At 43.1% G+C, this 22,373-nt stretch overlaps 1 protein-coding gene across 2 annotated transcripts in view; it reads left to right on the top strand.

Annotated features, from left to right (window-relative positions):
- Positions 1–22,373, top strand: part of UBE2J1 (ubiquitin conjugating enzyme E2 J1) — an 87,018-nt gene that overhangs the window by 60,233 nt on the left and 4,412 nt on the right. The window contains exons 3-7 of one of the 2 annotated variants that reach the window (XM_069235488.1): positions 4,420–4,551; positions 4,685–4,769; positions 5,632–5,737; positions 11,790–11,919; positions 14,156–14,287. In XM_069235488.1, coding sequence (XP_069091589.1) covers positions 4,420–4,551; positions 4,685–4,769; positions 5,632–5,737; positions 11,790–11,919; positions 14,156–14,287 — 585 coding nt within the window. The remainder of the gene's footprint in view (positions 1–4,419; positions 4,552–4,684; positions 4,770–5,631; positions 5,738–11,789; positions 11,920–14,155; positions 14,288–22,373) is intronic. The other variant, XM_069235489.1, reaches the window with a different exon arrangement.

The following is a 22,373-nucleotide window of genomic DNA, read 5'->3' as shown; positions in this document are numbered from 1 at the left end:
GGCAAACCACTAACCATAGTGGGGGTTTATGGCCCCAGTAGCGCGCTAGGTGAATTCTTCCAGGTTCTGACGCCTGCTCTGTTGACTGACCCTGCTATGCCTGCCATTTGGGTTGGGGACTTTAATTGTGTCCCGGATGTGCTAGTAGATCGTTCATCCATACCACTGAAGGGAGCAATGAGCAGACGAAATTCCAATTTGTTAACGACTTGGGCTAAGGACACCGGGGTGTATGACATGTGGCGCATGGATCACCCGACACACAGGGAGTATTCTTTTTATTCCTCAATACATGATATACATACCAGAATAGATTTGTAGTGGGGAACTCCTACTGTGTGCTCTTTGATCAAAAACTCGGGTTACCTGGCCAGGACTGTGTCCGACCACTCCACACTGCTGTTGACTGTAAAGTGGGGAAGAATGCGCTCTGCAATACCCACCTGGAGTCTGCGAAGTGAGGCATTGCTAGATAATCCATTTAGAGAGGAATTAAACACTTGTATTAAGCACTATTGGAAATTAAATACTGGGTCCACCAAATGGAGGGCTACAGAATGGGATGCGCATAAAGTTGTGGTGAGGGGACATTGCCCCTCAGCCTCCTGGGGGGTACGCCGTTCGCTGCATGACGAAGTCGTCACTCTGGAGAAAGATATGTGTGCATTGGAAATAGCAGTCGTGCAGCATAAAGCAACATTTGAACCCCTTTGTGCTAAGAGCGAGATGTACAAGGAGGCGGATCAACGCCTCCACCGACATGATTATAATAACCATCTAATGCGATTGCATGCGGAGGGTGATCGCTCGGGGAGGCTCTTGGTGTCGCTGTTACACGAAGAACGACAGCATACCCCAATTGAGGCTATACGCCTGACTGATGGGACAATGGTTTCCTCACAAGAAGCAATTAACAATGCTTTTAAAGATTATTACAAGGGGCTATATCAAAAGCAATCGACATGCGACACTCAGCGCTTGGAGTCCTTCCTTTGTGAGGCCCCGATCACGAAGTTATCAGCACTGAATATGGCGGCGCTTGACGAACCCCTCAAATTAGAGGAAATTGGTGTGACCATAGCACAAATAGCCTGTAATAAAACCCCTGGCGTGGATGGCCTGCCAATAGAGTATTATGCCACCTATGCGCACCACCTGTTGCGTCCTTTGCTGTCCGCGTTTGAGGAGGCATGGACCCGCGGATTACTCCCGATATCTCAGAGAGAGGCGCTGATTGTAGTACTTCCCAAACCTGGCCGTGATCCGACAGTTGTGAAATCATATAGACCGTTGTCTCTCCTTGATCTAGACTGTAAAATTTTAGGCAAACAGACTCGCCCCTGTAATACACACTCTGATTCATGAAGATCAAAATGGCTTCATGCCACAGCGGAACACGTTCTTGAATATCCGTAGATTACTAAGCATTATTGGTGATACCCCAACAGAGGCATATGAAAACTTGGCTGTGTCCATAGACATAGAGAAGGCATTTGATACCCTGGGCTGGGACTTTTTGTTTGCCACATTGCATGGGATTTGGACGGGGTTTCGTGCGATGGGTGCAGACTCTGTATGCTGATCCCATAGCTAGGGTAAAAACGGGATAAATAATATTGGAAGGTTTCTCCATTGGTAGAGGGACTAGACAAGGGTGCCCACTATCACCTTTATTGTTTTCCATTGCAATGGAGCCACTGGCTGCTCGATTGCGTGCTATGGCCGCACAGTGGGGAATATGCCGGATGGGGACATATCATATTATATCGCTATATGCAGATGATGCATTGATTTATTTGGATAGAGGATGGGCCACATTACCAGAAGTGATGTCCTTGTTGGATACATATGGAGCAATCTCAGGGCTGCGGGTTAACTGGTCCAAATCCTGCTTGTTTCCCCTGGTTGAACTGCCTGAGGAGATGGAGAAGGCGCTTCCCCCAAGTAGGCTGAAGTGGTGCTTGGATACTTTTAAATACTTGGGCGTACAAATATATCATAAAATTGAAGACCTGAGGGATGGTAACCTGGGACGCACGCTTTGCTCTATGAAAGGCTCGCTCCAATTTTGGTGCTCGCTTCCTCTCTTCTCCCCTGGGCAGGGTGGCAATAGCAAACAAGCGTTGCCTATAGTTGTTCCCAAGAGTTTTTTTTCGTGAGCTTAATAGACTATTGTTGGGACTCATCTGGGGGCGTGATAGGCCCCGACTTGCACTCACTACTCTGCAGCAACCATTGCGGGAGGGGGGGATGGGTGCGCCAAATTTTGAACATTACTATGCGGCAGCACAATTGCAGTGGCCGCTATACTGGATGAACAGGCCTGAGTCGTCCGAGGCAGTGTGGGTGCGTACACAGCTGAGAGGTATCCCCATCTACACGTGGCTAACTGACCGTACAGTGAAGCACATTAATGACAATTATCTGCTGATGGCAGCACACGCCTGTTGGCGGCGATACATACAGGGCGGAAGGTCCAGCCCCCATACTCACCCCTCATTCCACTGGGCCAAATACCGGGAAGCGCGCGACTACTCAAAACTCACTTCATAACTACATGGGTGGAGGCAGGGATAGAGACAGTGGGGGATTGTTTTGACAATGGTGTTTTGATGTCCTTTGACACTATTAGGGACCTTGCCTCAGTGGGACCGGGACAATTTACGACGTACCATACTATATGTCACCTGATTGAAAAGGCATGGGCACGGGGGGATCAGGAACCTGGGACTTCCCCACTCTGCACTTAATGCTCTCAGATAGTGGCTCAAAAAAAAGTAATTACTAACCTATATAGAGCTCTGACTAACGTGAATGACGATAATCTTGAGGCATCAAAACAGAGATGGAATTCATTCCTCCCCAGACCCTTGACCTCCGAGGTGTGGTCTGTGGCCCTTCATCAGGTGCAAAGAGTATCACGGAACCCTAGGTTCCGCTACACCCAGTTCAACTTTGTACACCAGAGGTATTTGTCCCCACTCCGTATTCAGCGCATGTACCCTGCATCTAATCAGGCATGCCCCCGATGTGGGCTTCAAACAGCACACTTTTATCATATGGTGTGGGACTGCAGGCCCTTACAGAAAGTCTGGCATGACATAGTGGCAGATGTTACCGACATCACAGAGCACGTGTTCCCACCGGATCCAGAGTCTTGACTTTTGGGGATACGAACCAGAGCTAAGCAACATATACACATTCATAAGTTTGCTGACTTGGCGTTCATTATGTACAAACGGTTGATTGCCATAAGCTGAAAGGCACCTAGGGTGCCGGAGATATCTAGTTGGCACGCCATGGCGCTGCGGTGGGCATGGGCGGAGACACGAGTGTTGCGGTCTTTGCGGGACAAGGGGCAGGCACATACAGGCTATGACACATGGGAGGCGCTAGTGACCAAGCTGGAAACTAAAAATGACGAGCGCCCGCCGTGACTCACTACACTGTGGGAGTAGCGCCCAAAGGGTTTTAATCTGTTGAATTTCCCTGGGATAAGGAGGGGGCATTAAGAAGTTAGGGGGACTCTGTGTTGTTACTGTGCGCACTCTATAAACACCAAAGTTGATCTGCCTGATCGTTTGGCCTTCGCTTGTGAGTCAGAGAGGAGCAAGACTGGTTACACCAGACTCAATGCTTGTAATATATTATGGAGACCAAGACAATGGGCGGGAAGCGGAACGGGCATGGCACACTCAGCGCATTTAGGGCTGACACATGATACTGTAATGAGCCATGTCGTTATTTCTTGCCTGTATTGCTTGCTGTCTAATGATAGACCTGGAATATGAATCAGTGAACAGCTGCTCTGTAAACCTTTGGAATGTGGTACACATTAACCCAGTTTCTGTATTTGCAATTGACAATATGTGTTAAAATTAATAAAAAGATTTAGAAAAAAAAAACAGCCTTGTTTCTGTCCTTACATCTTGTCTAAAACCGGCTCCCTGCATCTTCCCATTACCAACAACTCTTACATCACCTCCACTCCCATACTCACCTGTTCCAATCGGGTGGGTGGAAAGGGGCCAAAAATGCACCTTTTTCTCCCCAACTATCTCCTGGAGTGCAGGTACAAACCAAAAAAGAACCACACCCTTGTTCTTCACTACTTAACCCCCAGCCCTACAACCTGATTTAGCCCAACAAGCCCTTGCCCTAGCAGAGATTGGTCTGCACGAGGCTCCAAGGTTCCTGGTCCCAAAGATCCCACTTTAAGTCTTGGTCAAAATTATAAGGCTTTTGGAAAACATCCAGATTGAAAATGTTTGTTTTAGAGAATCTTTTCAGATTCTAAATTGCTGATACCATTACTTTACACCTTTGTAGCTTGGAATCCTGTCTGGTGGATGAAAAGGACATTACAAACCTTTCAGATACAAACGATGTATAAATTATATTTTGTCCTTGTGTTTCTAGGACAATCTTTTCGAGTGGCACTTCACTGTTAGGGGGCCTCCGGATTCTGATTTTGATGGAGGAGTCTACCATGGGCGTATTGTACTGCCACCAGAGTATCCAATGAAACCTCCCAGCATTATATTGTTAACAGTGAGTCTCTAGTTTTGCAATTAGTGTTCCTAGTATACTTTAAAAACCGTAAAAATCACTAGATATTTTTCTAGTCTGTTGGTTTTTTTCAAGGCCATTAATTTGTTTTTATTTTGTCTTGTTTTGTCTGAAGGCAAACGGCAGGTTTGAAGTGGGGAAGAAAATCTGTTTGAGCATCTCTGGCCATCACCCTGAAACCTGGCAGCCATCATGGAGCAGTGAGTGATTTTATTGTTCTTTACTGAAAGCCTGCGTTGAGGGATACTTTCATAGTAGGGAGTACACTGCTTCAAACGGGCCATTTTGTAAAGCCAAAGCCACTCCTTGAAGCCAAGTTATAAGATGAACAATGTGTGTCAAGAGGAAGCAGTGACTTGGACTCATTATCCTGTGTCACAACTAACATACGGTAATTGCTAAGCAGCTCTTACTGCAGGGAGATCCTTAACTAGTGGAATCAACGCCTCATATTGCTGTCTGAACTTCAGTCCTGCAACAATTGTTCATGTGGCGGCCGAAGATCCGGAGGATGATTCAGTAGAGCAGATAGTTTGGGTTCTAACCAAATGTATAGTTGAAGATTCTACTTCCCCTTCCCACCTCACCCCAGGCATCCGCTCCAAATGGGAAAACGTTTTTTTAAAACACCTTACTTACAGGCCTTTGATCATAGATGCAGGGTTGGCACTCTTGTTTTCAGTGTGACTGCCATCAAGAACTGCTTGGATGATACCTTGTGGAAAACAAAATGCCACCCGCGTTAATAAAAAGCAGTACTTTTTTAGGTAAGAGGTGATGGTTTTTTATTGCTTGGTTCCCTTCGGCAATATGTTTGCATGTTTACTTTATGCTGTGGAAAGTCAGGGCTTTGATTCACTGCATCAGCACACACTCGCTGTTAATTGCAGTGACTGGAACCTCTAAATAAAAAGTTTGCCAATGAGAAGAGTTTTCACTCCAAACGCTGAACTCCATGCTTGGTGCATAAGTTATAGACTTGCCACTTTAATCAATGTTGCCAGTACGTGTTTGAATGCATAGTTTTGAAAATGACTTTAACTACTTATTTACCCATTTTAGTAAGAACTGCATTATTAGCCATCATTGGATTTATGCCAACTAAAGGAGAAGGAGCCATAGGGTCCCTGGACTACACACCAGAAGAAAGAAAATCACTTGCTAAAAAGTAAGATCATATTTTTCCCTTATGCTTTCTGGTGCAATGTTCACACAAATGTGTACTTTATAATCTTTGAACACAGTCATCCTGTCACTGAAGAGGACTCTGGGCTCTGCTGCTTTGACCCCTTATGAAAAGTTTTTCCACATGTGCGATTCAAAATTGCTCCTCAAGGCCTTACTTTCTGCTTCTGGATCCTTCATAGATTCACACTCCTTGAATTGGTAACCATTGTCTGGATGGGAACAATAGTACTATTAAAGAAATGTATAAATTAATATATGTACACTATTAACCTCTTTCTGAGAGTCCACCTGGTAGCCAATAAATGGGTAAGGCTGCGTTACCTCCCATAGAGGGTGTCTCTAGAATTTCTACAACATGTGTTAGCGACTCCTTCAGTTGAGATCTACTGTTTTGAGAAATACCATCTACTTCTAAAAAGAACATCAACAAAAACCACTACAGCTGCTAGTTTAAGCTGTAGTGCATACCAAACAGATTTTTTTTTCCGGGGTTCAACCTTTAAGACTAAAATGTTGCTTTTCAGAACCTATGAATCCTGTGGTAAAAAGAATGTGATGACCTGCACAAGACATGTCTTTGTTGCCAACCCCTAGTATCGTTTAAGAGGAGTGTGACAGTTAGAAGCCCTTCCATCGCATTATTGAGGGCAGACCAGCAAGGCCCCTAATCTTTGTCATGAGGATGCCTCAGTCTCTTCTGAAGAGGAATATACCTTGCGTGCCCCCTCCTAGGAAATCAGAGGCCTAAAAGTAAGTGTGAAGTTCTTCACACTTCGTGGTCAAAAAGGTGGAAGGAGCTGCCCGACCCTGTTTCAAGATGTTGTGACATTTGCCAAGACGTACTAAAGGGACTTTGGCTTTACCTTCAACCTCGTTAACAAAACAAAAAATGTGGCAACAACCGCAGCTATTATTAGTCTCCCATCACCCTGCTAGTTTGGGCTTACTTGTGGACCCCTAATTCCTAGACAAAGAGTTAGTCATTGATGGCGCCCTCAATGACCTCTTTGTTTAGTATTTCCTCATTGATGCCTTTGGTGCCCATCACAGTCGATGCCTTTTACCTTTCTAGTTGTAGCACAATTCTTACTCCTCCAATTCCACCATGAGGTCTCAAAATGGATCATCCCCATTGCCTTTGAAGCACGTGATCAAGTTAGGGTGAGAAAAGCGTCTATGTAGCTAATGAAATTAAGCGGACTGCACAATAGCCGGTATATTGTATACCTTGCCAATCTTCCATGGTCCAGCTTCTTGTAGATGTACTGTTTTGGACAGAATAAAGGGTGAAACTGTTCTGAAGATTTTTGGATCTTGTTTCAGATGAGCCTCTGCACCTAGTGCAACCTATTCTTCCTTCTACTTGTTCACCTCAAATGGGCACCATGAATGCCGAGAACCGTTCTGCCCCCTGCAGTTCGTCTTGCAGTCCCTTCGTCCTTGTGACCTGCTGTGCAGTTAGCTGGCCTCTTTTTATTTGATAGTACTCACATTGCAGAGTTCCAGGCACTGGCCAGTGATGTCTGAGGTTGATCGCAATCAAGCAGGTGAATGGAATGATTATGTGTTACCTGTTGAAGGCTTGTGTATTCCCCCATCAAGGACTTTGCACGTGGTGCTTTCTATCTGACGTGGCAACATCTGTTATCATTCAGTTTGACTAATGGCTTTGAGAATGGTCAGTGCTTTTGGTATGACTTCCCGAAAATGTATGTAAAAAAGTGTCCAGTTATGGTAATGGCTAAGCTCAAATCAGCCCTTCTTTGGTGGCAAGCCAAACATTCTGCGGATATGCCTAGCTCTAAAGTTAATCCCCAATACAGATATCTCCATGGAGTGATGAAGTACCTAAACACCTAAGGGGGTATTAAAACAAGAAACCTATCTGTACATAAATGTTATGGAACTGAAAGCTGTTTTGCTGCTCCTGCAGTCTAGAAACTTTGTGATTCGGCAAACGCAACAGAACATCCATCACAGTGGAGTACCCTTCCGGTCTATCGGAGAGCTGGCCCACATGCTAAGCAGGCAAAAACAAGTTTGCTAGGAATGGAGGCTAGAAGATGACATGTTCCAAGTCAGTTTTGATAGTGCACCCTGTTAAGATCATTTGGTTTAACACTCTTATACTTTACTCTGTGCAAAATTATGTTATACCATAATTTGTGACTTTGGCAGAATTCGTCCCTAAATTGTCTTTGATTAAATTTCATTTCATTGATCCCAAATACAGAGAGGAAGCCAGGACCTCCATCTGTGTTTTCACAGAGGCTCATTTAAGAATTTATGAGAGGTATGTTACGTTCTGTTCCACCTGTCGCTAAACCAACTCTCTCATGGGAGCTTATCCATTTTGATGGCCAAGCCATTTCCACAAGTCAGATTTTAAACTTGGAACTCGACAGACGGCATGCATTTTGATAATGATATTAGCAAAATCAATTAATATAATGCAAAATGTCCTCTCTAGGAAGTTTATACCCAATTTCACAAAGACAGTCATTTTGACCATTAATGCTAAGCTTCTCCTTCAAAGACTATGGAAACGACACCTTAATCTGGCATTAATCATGCCCTTTGTTTATAGACAAAGACCCAACCACCGCCAAAATCAACCTACATGAAGGAATGAAAGACGTTGCAGAATGGATGAAGCTCAGCCGCTTGAAGCTGAACTCCGACAAGACGGAAATCCTCATCCTCAGACAATCCCCGTCTGCCTGGGACGACTCCTGGTGGCCCACGGCTCTGGGCGCTGCACCAACCCCCTCAGACCATGCACGCAACCTCAGATTCATCCTGGACCCCCTCCTCACTATGACCAAGCAAGTCAACGCCGTCTCGTCATCATGCTTCCACACCCTTCGCATGCTCCGAAAGATCTTCCGATGGATCCCTGCCGAAACTAGAAAGACAGTTACTCATGCCCTCGTCACAAGCCGCCTGGACTACGGAAACACCCTATACGCAGGGACCACCGCAAAGCTACAGAAACGTCTTCAACGCATACAGAACGCCTCCGCACGCCTCATCCTCGACATACCACGCCACAGCCAAATATCCGCCCACCTGAAACACCTGCACTGGCTCCCCGTCAACAAGAGGATCACCTTCAGGCTCCTCACCCACGCACACAAAGCTCTCCACAACACGGGCCCCGAATACCTCAACAGCCGCCTCTCGTTCTACACTCCCACCCGTCAGCTTCGCTCAGCCAGCCTCGCCCTCGCCACCGTCCCACGTATCCGCAGAACCACCGCAGGAAGTAAATCCTTCACCTACCTGGCAGCCAAAGCATGGAACTCCCTCCCCACACACCTAAGAACTACCAAGGACCATCTTGCCTTCAGGAAGCGCCTCAAGACCTGGCTTTTTGAGCAGCAGTAAACCTCCCATTCCCCCCTTGAGACCCTCTCGGGTGAGTAGCGCGCTCTATAAATGCTTTGATTGATTGATTGATAGACTCCTTCTGTCCTGCCCAGGATTTGTGCATTCCCTGAAGGCAAAGCAGTGTTTTTGCTAAGATTGATAATACTGAAGATATCACAAAATCTGACCTACTGTTTGTTTCTTTTGGTCAAGCTAAGCTATTTCTTATACGGAATAATGTATCACTTTATGCTAAAACACAGCAGGAAGAGAACTTTTGCAAGCTGTGTCGACGGACACCTAAAATAATGATAACGATGGCTGCAGCACTCCTTTGGATGTGCCTCTTCTGGGCAGCTGTAAAGCTGCATTATGGCAGACATGCAGTTAATTCACTGAGTACTACTGCTTGAAGTGCTGACCAGGAAGGATCTCGGAGTGGACAGCAGGTGCCCCTGAATCTGTTTCAGTGCAGGGTGCCTCTTACCAACCCTATCATGTTGATATTTACTGTTCATGATCTAATACAGAAGAATGTACGTTTCTGAATCCTGCAATGCAAATGAAGAAAAAGTAGCTTCCTTTTTGTCAGTACAGGGATCTTTCGTAGGTTCACATGTGGTTCTTTCAGCTCCTAGACAGAGGCGTGTTGCTTTTTTTGTTTAATACTGACAGTGTTTGCATAAAATCTGAAGTTGCCTCAGAGAGAGGAACCGATATCTCTTCTTGGTGGCGACCATGAGGACACACAATTAAGTACCTAGGCTAACGTATATATTTTTTCATGAGCCTTTTTCATTGTGTTTTGTTTTACAAAACAAACCAGTAGTCTGAAATTGCGATACAACATTCAGGTCAATGTGCCATCGGGTATCTCCACGATACACGAGTCCTGTTAGGGGTCAAGTTAATGTATATCTTTAATAACACAATTTTAAATATATTTAGTGTTCCCAGCATAAATGTGGTGAAATCATTCAATTTCATATACATTTATGACCAGCAACGCTGAAGAATTGTAGTTCTTGGTAAGTAACATTTCTTTTTGCTTCTGTGAGATTTAGTCAAGTACTTGGGACCAATGTCAGAAACAGGCTTGAGCCAGCCAAACTGAAAAGCAGTCAGACTTGATGAATCTTTAGTTATGCCTGCGATAATTGAGATGCTTGAAATAGTTTATACGAAAGGTGTCTTTATTGCTAATAACTTTTGCCCCGTCTGACAAATCTCCGTGATCCATTTTATATAAAAGTACATGCAAGCAAGCTTGAATATTTTTTGCAATTTGATTTACTTTAGTTGTGCGCCCCATTTAATTTCCATAGGAATTTCTGATCACTGGAAGATCAAACGTGCACGAGTGATTCACACACAATTTACAGCACTTGGGCCAACTTTTTTGATATGGTGTAAATCTGTCCAGCAGTGCGAGGAAACACTCAAAAGTCTATTTTTAAAAAGCCCATTTATTTAATGATGATACAACAGTTTCAGCAATGTCTGACAGTTTTTGACTCATCAGTGGAAGTTTGAATGTGAGTCGAGCAATCTTGTTAAAAAAAAAAAAAAAGAAAGTGTCATTGGCTTGTGAGTTGGCAAAGCTGGCTTTAAATGCACACATAAACATTTAGCTGAAAAAAATATGGTAGTTCCGTACGGGGCCAACGTGTCCTAAACCTACCCTGCTCTCTCCTCACACATTTGAGATCATGAGCACTAAACACTTCGTAACTGATGAGAGAATAGAACTCCTTGATAGTGGTGTGGCTCCTGCTAAGGCCTGGAGTTGGTCAACCATCATATGCTGTTGACTACCCTGAGGCCACAACAAAGGTCAGATGGACCTCTGATATGTGGTTTTATTATTCTGTCTAGAATCTACTTAGTTCAACATGGGCAAATTGGGATAAGTCTCTTCTGATTTCTCTGCTTTCACCAGCAGAATCCCTAGGTGCAGCCTTCATGTCTCCATGTTTCTTCTTAGTTTATAATAAACCCCTTGTAGATCTCATTTCACGGCACCGGAACGTCTATTACTCGTGCTGATTATGCATTGCATCTTCTGGGGGTAAATGTCTCTTCTCCATCTTCTGATTCTGTCTTAGTTTGCCTAAATAATGCGGTTGCCTGGATGAACTAGGGTTTGGTTTACTTTAACCAAAGGAAAACAAGATTACTCTCTTTGACACCAACACTTCAATTTCCATACAGCTGTCTGCCAGGCAACGCCTTCCCTTTTTCAGTTAGGCACTCTTGTTTAGTTTCTACTTGTTGGCATCATGGTGAATGCTAAAAATGCAACACACAAAATGTTTTTTGGACGCATAGTCATGTCACATATTCCAGGGAACCACAACAATGCTTTCAGCTAGAAAGGATCTTTTGTATTGTTCACTAGTGTTTATATATAACAGTTTTCCTTTGTAGGTTAGATTAATTTGAGTTTTGCATGATTTTTCTTTGTGTGCAGTTTGCTGGTCACGAGGCTAACCGACGTTTATTTCCGATAGACAGAAAAACAACACGAGTGTTAATGATGTCTCTTAAAAAAAAAAAAAAAAAACACTTTTAAATCTCCGTTTTATTTTATGAATTGAATATACATTGTGCTTGCCTCTGCGCCAAGTCTTGGCCTGTTTTGATGTAATGTTTTTTATGATCAGATCCCAGGACTTCTGTTGTGAAGGCTGTGGTGCAAACATGAAAACAGCCCTTCTTCCATTGTCTTCGGACAGCCAGTCTATCCAGGCAGACCAAGAGGCCAAAGAACTAGCAAGGCAAATCAGTTTCAAGGTAAATTTATGGGAATAGGAAACACCAGTAATCGCATAAAATATATTTGCATAATTTACTCTCCCATTACGCCTAACTATATTTTTTAGGCTTTCAGGTAACTTCTAATTCTCTTCTATTTAGGTGCTCCATAAGTGTGAGTATATCTGCTTACAGCAGCAGGGAGTTGGCATTGATTTTGATTTTGCACACCCTAGTTCTCGAGAGGATCTCTGGTTTTTCTGGTGCCTATGAGGCCTTCATGATGCTTGTGGTGGGTGTTGACAATGGTTTTGTACACTCAGACCTTGCACTGCATCTTGGAGTGAAGTATGGGGTCGGCCTACACCTCCCACACATCTAATAACAAGGTGTAGTGCATCAGTGCTAGGTATGGTAAGTTGCTGAAATGCTGATAAGGAACAGTCTCGCAATTTAACTGGGCTTCTGCCTGCAGATCAAGTTGAATATCGGCCTGCAATAACAATCACACTGGTGTGCTCCTTCATTCAGGATGGATAAGAGGCCTAGTTGAACTGATAGCAATCGTTTGTTGATCACTAGCAGTTTTGCCTGGTTTTATGTTTCCAGATTGAGATAGCCCACTCGAGAGTCCGCAGGTTTACATGAACTGTAATATGATCGTGCCCCATGTATTGTAGCAAAGCATTGGCACTGTTCAGTTGGTACAGTCAGCCAGACGGCTCTAGTGGCACAGGGGAAAAATGCATATAAACCAGCCAGTTTGTGTAGAGCTGCCATCTTTCATCATTTTATTTTATTGAATAACACCAGCTAAGAATAGACTTGTACTGTGTTGGCTACATCCAGATAATATCACCATAAGATTGCCTAAAAGCCCTGAGAGAGACAGAAAGAAGCAAAATGATGATTGGACGTGAGCAAATGAATAGGCAAGAAGGGAGAATGATGACGAAGCCATGTAGATTATTTTGCCTTCCCCAAAATGCTGCTGTCTCACAGAATAGAGTGAATGTGTATTGAGTAACTGTTCTTGGGGATCTGACTGCCAGCAAGGGAGAGGACCGAATAAAGATACGTCCGGGGGTGCTGGCTGAAGAGGGAACATGATAGAAGGGGGATACGGTGTGACCTTGAGGGCACTGGAAGCCCTCGGAGATGGTACATTGTTTGAGAGACGCCAAGTAAGACCAAGGAGACTGCATCGAAGATGGGAGACTGACACTCCTGCCCCTCTCTACAAAGCCTTCAATGAGACCTGGCTTGCAGCCTCTCCCAACTAAGTACATTTGTGTATGGGCCCACAGCTGGGTTTGGAGCTAAAGGCAAAGTTGTGGGTGATTAGTTTTCCTACATCCTCGCACTTCTGGGTCAACAGGAGGCATCGGGGTTCTAGGAGCACTCCACAGGGTGCTGAAACCTTGTCCCTTTAAACTGCATAGGCAAATGCGAACTTGAGTGAGCTTTATGTACTTACAATCTGCTTCAAGGCAGGCAGCTTCTATGAGCCCCTGTACCATCACCCTGATGAATGATGAAGCTCACATGAATGCTTAGAGGATGGTGCAAATAAAGCCTACCTGCTTTTCTCTAGAATTTCATAACGCAGCAGCCTGTGTGCTTCATTTTATCTAAGAAACTGGTTCTTTATTCTGGCCTCCTCTGGGCCCAAAGGATCTAGGATTGCATTGGGGACCGTAAGTAAAGGAGTCAGTGAATGTCCTGTATCTGTAGGGAAGGAGCACTATGACATTAGTGCCCATTTGTGCACTCTGTCTCTGTGCCATCCCTCTACAACACCCTGCACAATGCTGCAGGGTGTGACTTTGGGTGAGAGAGGACAGTGAGGTGGCCTGCTAGACTTGGCTGTCCTAGGGCAGTTAATAGAAATCCTGGTTCGTTGAATTTGGGTTTTCTAAATCTGTGTCTGCTGTTTGAGTATGAATGAGAGCCATGTGTATGTGGGCGGGAATGGGATTTGCTAGAGGAACTGTGTATGGCACAAATCTTTCCCCTGTAGAACTCCTCTTGGTCCTTACTCAGATCCACTGATTCGAAGCCAAGTCGGGAAAAGCAATTTTTTCTCTGCAGGAAGCATTGACCTCTCGGTTTGAATCAAAACCTGGGTTCTTCCTCATTATTTTTACTGGAAGTGCTTTCGTCTTAGATATAATGATTACTCCTATCATATACCAAACAACCAAGATTTAAGTGTACTTGTTGAAAATAGTGCAAATCTCTTAACTTTGAATGCACAATTCCATGTAATCCGTAGGCAGAAGCTAATTCACCAGCAAAGTCGACTAATGAAATCCTCCCCGCATCAAATCATTCTATCAGCTCTTCAGTGTCTGAACAGGAGAATGTGGCTGAGTCGGTCCAGGCTACAGATCCGCATGCAACAACGGTATAGTATTCTAAGAGCTATTGGACTTGATAAATTAAAAACAAATGTATTATTTCCTCTCAGCACGTCAGCCTTTTGCTATAGATCCTCCATTGGTCCATACATGAGTTTCTTCACCTACTTAAAAGGTCACCTATAAAGTATATATGTAGTTATTTTGCAGTGCGGGTCATAGACTAAAGGAATGTACATTTTATTACTACAATTTTAAAGCTTTAAAAGTGTTCTTCAAAGCCTCTTTGCAGCTCATAGGCCTGCAGTATTCATATAAACCCCAAAAAGCTTGCAGGTTTGTATTACGGGAAACTGGTGAGTCTTATTAGATTTGTGTATATATATATATATATATATATATATATATGTATGTTCGATGGCATGTGTAGCTGCAGATACACATGCTGTGCATTGTCCTGCCATCTAGTGTTGGGCTCGGAGTGTTACAAGTTGTTTTTCTTCGAAGAAGTCTTTTCGAGTCACGAGACAGAGGGACTCCTCCCCCTTTGGCTCCATTGCGCATGGGCGTCAACTCCATCTTAGATTGTTTTTCCCCGCAGAGGGTGAGGTAGGAGTTGTGTATATAGTAAAGGTGCCCATGCAATGGAGTAAGTATGTATGTACATAATGTGTCTAAAAGTGATATATATTTACAAATTTACAAATGTACAGGGTTTATCAACATATAATATACAATTTTCATCAACTTATAACGGCTACAGGCTCCCGGGGAGGCGGGAGGGCCCATGTGAATCTGCAGCGACTCATGCCACAAACAGATGTACACTGGATAAGTGACATTTTCCGTTCGATGGCATGTGTAGCTGCAGATACACATGCTGTGCATAGACTAGTAAGCAGTTATCTCCCCAAAAGCGGTGGTTTAGCCTGTAGGAGTTGAAGTTGTTTGAAATAATGTTCGTAATACTGCCTGTCCCACTGTGGCTCGTTGTGTTGTTAACACATCTACACAGTAATGTTTTGTGAATGTATGAGGCGTAGACCATGTGGCTGCCTTACAGATTTCTGTCATAGGGATATTTCCTAGAAAGGCCATTGTGGCGCCTTTCTTTCTAGTGGAGTGTGCCTTTGGGGTAATAGGCAGGTCCCGCTTTGCTTTCACATAGCAGGTTTGAATACATTTAACTATCCATCTGGCAATGCCTTGTTTGGATATTGGATTCCCTGCATGAGGTTTTTGGAAGGCTACAAACAATTGTTTTGTCTTGCAAATTTGTTTTGTTCTATCAATGTAATACAGTAGTGCTCTTTTGATGTCTAATGTATGTAAGGCCCTTTCGGCTACTGAGTCTGGTTGTGAAAAAAAGACTGGGAGTTCCACCGTTTGGTTTAGGTGGAACGGTGATATAACTTTTGGTAAAAATTTGGGATTTGTGCGTAGAACTACTTTACGTTTGTGTATTTGTATAAAGGGTTCTTGTATAGTAAATGCTTGTATTTCACTTACTTTTCTAAGAGATGTGATAGCTATTAGGAAGGCTACTTTCCAGGTTAAGTACTGCATTTCACAAGAGTGCATGGGTTTAAATGGTGGACCCATGAGCTGTGTCAATACAATATTGAGGTTCCATGAGGGAACTGGTGGTGTTCTTGGAGGTATGATTCTCTTTAGACCCTCCATAAATGCTTTGATGACTGGGATTCTAAAGAGTGATTTTGAATGTGTAATCTGCAGATAGGCAGATATTGCTGTGAGATGTATCTTAATGGACGAAAAAGCTAGATTTTATTTTTGTAAGTGCAATAAGTAGCTTACAATGTTTTTTGCGGACGCATGTAGTGGTTGAATTTGATTATTATGGCAGTAATACACAAATCTTTTCCATTTATTTGCATAACAATGTCTTGTAGTAGGTCTTCTTGCTTGTTTAATGACCTCCATACATTCTTGTGTAAGGTCTAAATGTCCAAATTCTAAGACTTCAAGAGCCAGATTGCTAGATTGAGCGATGCTGGATTCGGGTGTCTGATCTGTTGTTTGTGTTGAGTTAACAGATCTGGTCTGTTTGGTAGTTGGGGTACTACTGACAGATCTAGTAGTGTTGCGTACCATGGCTGGCGAGCCCAGGTTGGTGCTATTAGTATTAGTTTGAGGTTTTTTTGACTCAATTTGTTTACTAGATACGGAAGGAGTGGGAGAGGGGGAAAAGCGTAAGCAAATATCCCTGACCAACTCATCCATAACGCATTCGCAGTTATCTCCCCATGGGACCCCTTCCCCTTTGTGAATCCTCACAAAATTATTTTTTCAGAGCAGGCAGTGGTCCTATGGACCACTGCCTACTCTGAAAAAAACAGAAACAAAAAGGTTTCGGTAATTTTTCTATTTGCAGCTCGTTTTCCTTTAAGGAAAACGGCCTGCAAAGAGAAAAAAAAGATGCTTTATTGAAAAGCAGTCACGGACATGGTGGTCTGCTGTCTCCAGCAGGCCACCATCCCTGTGAGTGCCTAGACTCGCTATGGGGTCGCAATCTGCGACCCACCTCATAAATATTTATGAGGTGGGTCTTTGCGACCCCATAGCGAGTCGCAGAAGGTGTCTGAGACACCTTTCTGTATCGCGAATTGCAAGTTGCAATTTGCGAGTCACTATGACTCGCAAATTGCAAGTCGCAATTTGTGACTTACCTACATCTGGCCCTTAATTGCAAAAAAAAAACGATTCTGAGGATGTGAAAACCTTCGAGTCTGAAAACTTGATTTTAAAACTACTTAAACATCATTTGTGTAGTTTAACTGTATCCAAAGTTTGTGGGTACCGGAGCATTAGTTGCTCTACAGAATATGGGGCCATTGCCAGGTTAATACATTTATTTGAATATACTATGTATCTACTTATGTTAGTATATATATGGGGGGAGCTTTTTCTTCCACTCTCTGGAGCAAAAAAAAAGTGCTAGACACTACAGAGTACCTTTGCTGATTGACTAGAGCTGCAGTAATACGTAGAAGTGAGAGACTAGTATGGGAATTCAGGGATACGTGGCAACAGAAGCTGTTGTCCTGCAGTCAAATACAATGGTTTTAGAGATGACGTGTTTGTGTAAGGTCTTGACCATAGCGGCATTTTGGGGTTTCATAAAAAAGATTGTATAAGAGAGATCCAAGGATTCGGACTATTTACTCTGTGAGACGGATAGAACAACCATTCCACAACTTAGAATGCTTCATTGTTATCTTGGGCTTGTTTGTGTTTAGCATAAACTATTTCAGTTCAGATATATCGGCCCAGTTGGCTTTATAACAAAATATTGCTCCCTAAAAAACAAAATGTACTGTTTTTGTGCTTCCAGCACACTAGTTTGCAGTGTTGTGCCAGTTGCAAAATCCTGGTGGGCCTCCCAAAAACATATTGCCTAGTTTCGGCTTCTTGCTGTAGTCTGAGAGAAGGGGTTTTGGAGTGATGTACCATCCATACCACAGATCTTCTCGAGGAGGCTATTTCTAATCAGCAACAGAAGATAAACATCATTCAACCATGTGTTGCCTTGTGATGCAAGGAACATGTTTGTGTGTGGAGAAGCACTTGGCTGAAATACCTTTTTTTCTTTGTGAAAGAAGGGGAGATTCTTCAAAGTGGAGGACGTGGTGTTTAATTGCTACTAATATAGGGCTGAAAAAAGGAAGCTCCCGAGAAGTAAGTTTTCCAGTATTGGATAATTATTGAAACCTTGAGAAGGTGTAGAAGTGTTTGTTCCTTTTATGGAAGTGTTGAATTGTTGGTCAGTGTTTGACCCAAAATATAAAGGGACAGATGGTCAACACAAAGTTAAGGGGACTTTTTAAGACACATACATTCACATAACTCAATAAGCACAGGAGGGTTTTCCATCCCTTATAAGGGAAAACCATAATTAGTCCTGAGGGTAGGAGTTTGTAATTTATTGTCTATCCAAATGTCTAATGGCTTTTTTTGTGAGATCTGCCACATCAGACATGCCATTATACTGTTCATTTTCAACAGTGGGATTCCCCACTAAAAAGAAGAAAAAAAATATTGATCTCAGCTGAAGCTTTATACAGTCGCCAACAGAGAAACCAGACTTATTTCTATACCACACTGCCCAGAATTCAGCAGATTTGACAAACATTTATTACTCAGAAAACGAAACGCCCCTTTAGGACTATGTTTTTTGCTTCCTTGTTATTAAAGTTCCTTTCATGCCTCCAGTTGAGTTCTTTGTAGGAGCTGGCTTTTGTTTCTTTGACATCTGCTCATTTTAATGATTTGGAGGGGAACATGTGGAGACATGTGGGGACAGGTCCTGGAGGATGATGATGATGTGCTGTGAAGGGATTTCACTATGGGTTCCGTTCAGAGACTTTATAGTGGCTTGTGTGTCTTCCTTGGGTTGGGTTATAAACACGACAGAGTAGGGCTTTTGATTATTAACAAATCTTACTCTCTGCTCAGTGTACCAGTGTTGTGGGAGGTCAGACTACCGCCTCTTCCCTTTGATCTGAGGGGGAATTTGGTCCTGACACCGATGGGCATTGGCACCCTATTGTAAGCATCCCGGTGCCCTTGTACATCAGCCTCGTTTTGTAAAGAAATAATTGCATTTTTTTTCTTCTCTCAACCATTGATGGCTATCTCTTCTCTCAAAATGAGATAGGATTGATCTCAGTCTTAATTATAATTAGGGCACAGGCAGCGCCTGGCTGAGGTGGTGGTAGCAGCATTGGCGTAACTTACTCCCTTTTTCCAGTTTATTTTTTTTAATTTGAACAATGCTTGATTTATGCAATCCTCATAAAATTTTATCTGTGCGCTGATGCAGCATTAATTTTTATGTCTGGAGAGAGAGTAGCAGACGTTATGAGTCTTAGTCTCTCATGGTTAACAGCTGTTGCAGTATAAGGTAGGGTCTTGGCTGGGAATTTGATGTTTGCCCACAGAGCAACAGAATGACAGGCAGTATTGATACGTTTTCTAGATTTTTCCAGAAACTTAGAGATCAGTATGCTAAACTTTTTGGCACTATGTACTCACTCAACATGCCAAGCAGGGTAATGCCCAGAATTAGAAAAGACGTAATATTCAAAGCAGTATCCGATCTGACTCAAAAATGATGCTGCACTTTATTAATGCAGCAGTTTTGCCCTTCATTTTGTGAAGCCCATACTGAACAGCTTCCCTGGGAGCCCAGGCTATTTATTTCCAGTTCAGTGGAGAGCATGAACAGAGATGTATTTAGTGTAGAGGGAGGGAGGGAGGGAGGGATATTTGAGATGGGAGAGTCTATTAGTGCCCTTTGTGAGACCACATTGAAAATGACCTCTCTCTGCCACTGCCCCAGTTGCATGGTCCAACGAAGAGCATAGGCTTGATTCTATCATGCATAATTTTAAAATGAGCACCAATACCCCAGCACCATTTTTAATGTTAGATGGTGAGTTAAGCCCAACTCAATTCTGCTGGAAATATTCTGGGAGAATGTCAGTCTTTGCGTACGATCTGAACTGCTCTTCTTTACTGGCTTCCGTGACATCCTGAGTTGCTCAATCAGGCTCTCAACACCAGGCTCCAGCTATTTGTTTGTTTCTGGAAATGCTACTCGGGGATAGTGTGGTCAGTACCCAGGGCAGCAAAACTACTTGTTGTGTTACTGATCAAATGGTATGGGATGTTTGGAATTGTTGGACATTTGGAAGTGTCCATACCCGCATGTTATGTGAGCATTGCTTCAAACACTAAACAGAAATCCTTTTGGTACTTTGTTACACCAATTCCACCATTATGGGAGACTTTCATTTTCATCTAGAATGCTCTGATGAACTTGAAGTACCTATTTTTGTTTTAACACGTTAAGCATCATAGGACTGCATCGACTGGTCATAGATCCTACATATAATGCAGGTCATACTCTCGACTGTATCTATTCTGATAATCCCAATTTAATAGTAGAAGCTCCCATACTGCACATTTGGTTGGACCATATGTTAATACCTTTTTAAATTATATTAGAGCAAAGTAGTTCTTCTCCACACACTGCAGTCTTGGGTCCCCATTCCACTCTTATGGGGGGGTAAGCTGTTAATGGATCCCAGACTCCCTACAACCTTATCCAACTCCACCCCTGTCCTGCAAGGGCGAACTGTTTTCTGCTATAGCAGTAGGATGCTTCTTTGGGTGTGGCAGTTTGCGCTTAACAATGCTTAACTCAATTAAGTCAGTTTAATCCTTCTTGGAACATCCTTAACACCATCACCTGTTCACTAGAGGACATTCTGGGAATGTTGGACTTGGGACCAGGCAGTCTAGTGTCCAGTGAAAATCTTTTCTAGCACTTCGGCATGAGTCGGACCTCAGAGGATAGATAGGTTGCCATCATCTCATGGGGCTTTGGCAGATGCTCTAACACAAGTGGCCAAAGTACAATATCTGTGGTGAATCATAAGTGATACCATAGGGTTTGGCAAAAGTAACTACTAATGCTTAGCCATCTTTCTTCTGCATGCAGCAAGCAGAGGTCTACTCCTGGGTTCTAATCATTCACTCTTAGACCTTCTTTGCCTGCCCTATTCACAGCACATCCCAGCGTATGAAGTACTTGCAAAAAGCAAACTAATGTGTTGTGCTGGCCAACTGTTTGAGTTTGCTCCTATAGTACTTCGCATCTGTTAATGACAGCACTCAATTCTGGACAGTTCAACAGTTATCATTGGTCCATTGTTGTTTGTTACACTTGCCCAAGTCATGAGCTTACATGGGGCATGAAACTATATCTGATTCTCAGTTTTCTATTAATGCCACAAATCTGCATACCAGACGTCATGTAGACACATGTTTAAGATGCACAACGTGTGATGTTTAATCACAGTAATCAAATAACCCTTTATAGCTATACATTTTAAATCCCTTTAATCTACATACGACTCAATTGAAGATAAATTGTGCACTTCATTTGAGCATATTGCACAGCTAGTCTGGCATAGTTTTTATGAAACCCATCCATTACGGAAGTAGCTCTGTTGGTGGGCCAAAACAGCTGCTGGCAGGCTGTTTTAAATGTAATCTAAATGCAGTGATATATTCTTCCCAAATCCCAGCTAAGCTGTATTTTTTTAGCAGTGAGGCGGCTGGGGATTGGTAACAAAATAAATTCGAAGCACGTCAAAAAACTACGTCAGACCATCTGCTGTACCTGATAAAGCACTGCCAAGAGCTTGGGGGAAATATAAGCATGTGCTTTTTCCATCGGGAAAATTGTGCAGTAACGTAATAAGCTATTTGATCAGTTTTTTTTCCTGTATTCAAATGGATTCTTAACCGCGTGAAGCAAAGGGCGGAGCAGCGCGCTTTCCAACTAATGTTGGCTTGCACATTAGCTTATGGTTCCATCTAAATGTTTTCATCGACCTAATAAACTCGCTGCAAAAGCTTTGACCTCTTCTTATTGAGGGACTGCCATGTTTTGTCTCATGTATTTGGCATGCATGAACTGAATTTAAAGGTTTAAACTTGCAGAATCTGCTCCATTTGTTGGTAGTAAGTGACTAACAACTCCAGTAAGTAGTCATGTTTTGAAGCGAATGTCCCTCTCATTGTTCGTATAGCATTGTTCAGCCTATGCTCTGGTAGCCCCCCCTGCCTAAGTGATATTAATGACAGATGCTATGTTGCTATGTCTAGGCATGCAGGGAAAGAACAGGGTATTCTACAGGCTGATTGTATGACATGACTTTGACCTCTAGTAGATTGTCCCTTATATACCATCGCTTGCTTCTTACTTACTTTAAGTATTCTTGGCAGTGCTCTACCTCCTCATTTCAAAGGTTCTCTACAAGTGTTTTCTTGTACACACTCAGTGACCTGGCAACCAAGAGAAAATACCAGTGATCAGGTTAGATCACCTGCACCAACATGTACCTCACTGAATTCTTTCTTTTCACCCAGACAGCTGCAAAGGACTCCCAGGATACTGAATGCTAAAGGAAGTCCCAGATCACACAGAATGCTTTTCCCCAAAAAAATGGCAGTGGGCATACTTTTATGCCCAGGTCTAACTTTCTAGTACTAACTGGAGCCCCTTTTTGACTACGTCTTTTCTAACTCTAGTTCTAATTG

Source organism: Pleurodeles waltl, chromosome 5 (assembly GCF_031143425.1).
Source record: "Pleurodeles waltl isolate 20211129_DDA chromosome 5, aPleWal1.hap1.20221129, whole genome shotgun sequence".
NCBI lineage: Eukaryota > Metazoa > Chordata > Amphibia > Caudata > Salamandridae > Pleurodeles > Pleurodeles waltl.
This window is presented reverse-complemented; position numbering and strand designations above follow the sequence as displayed.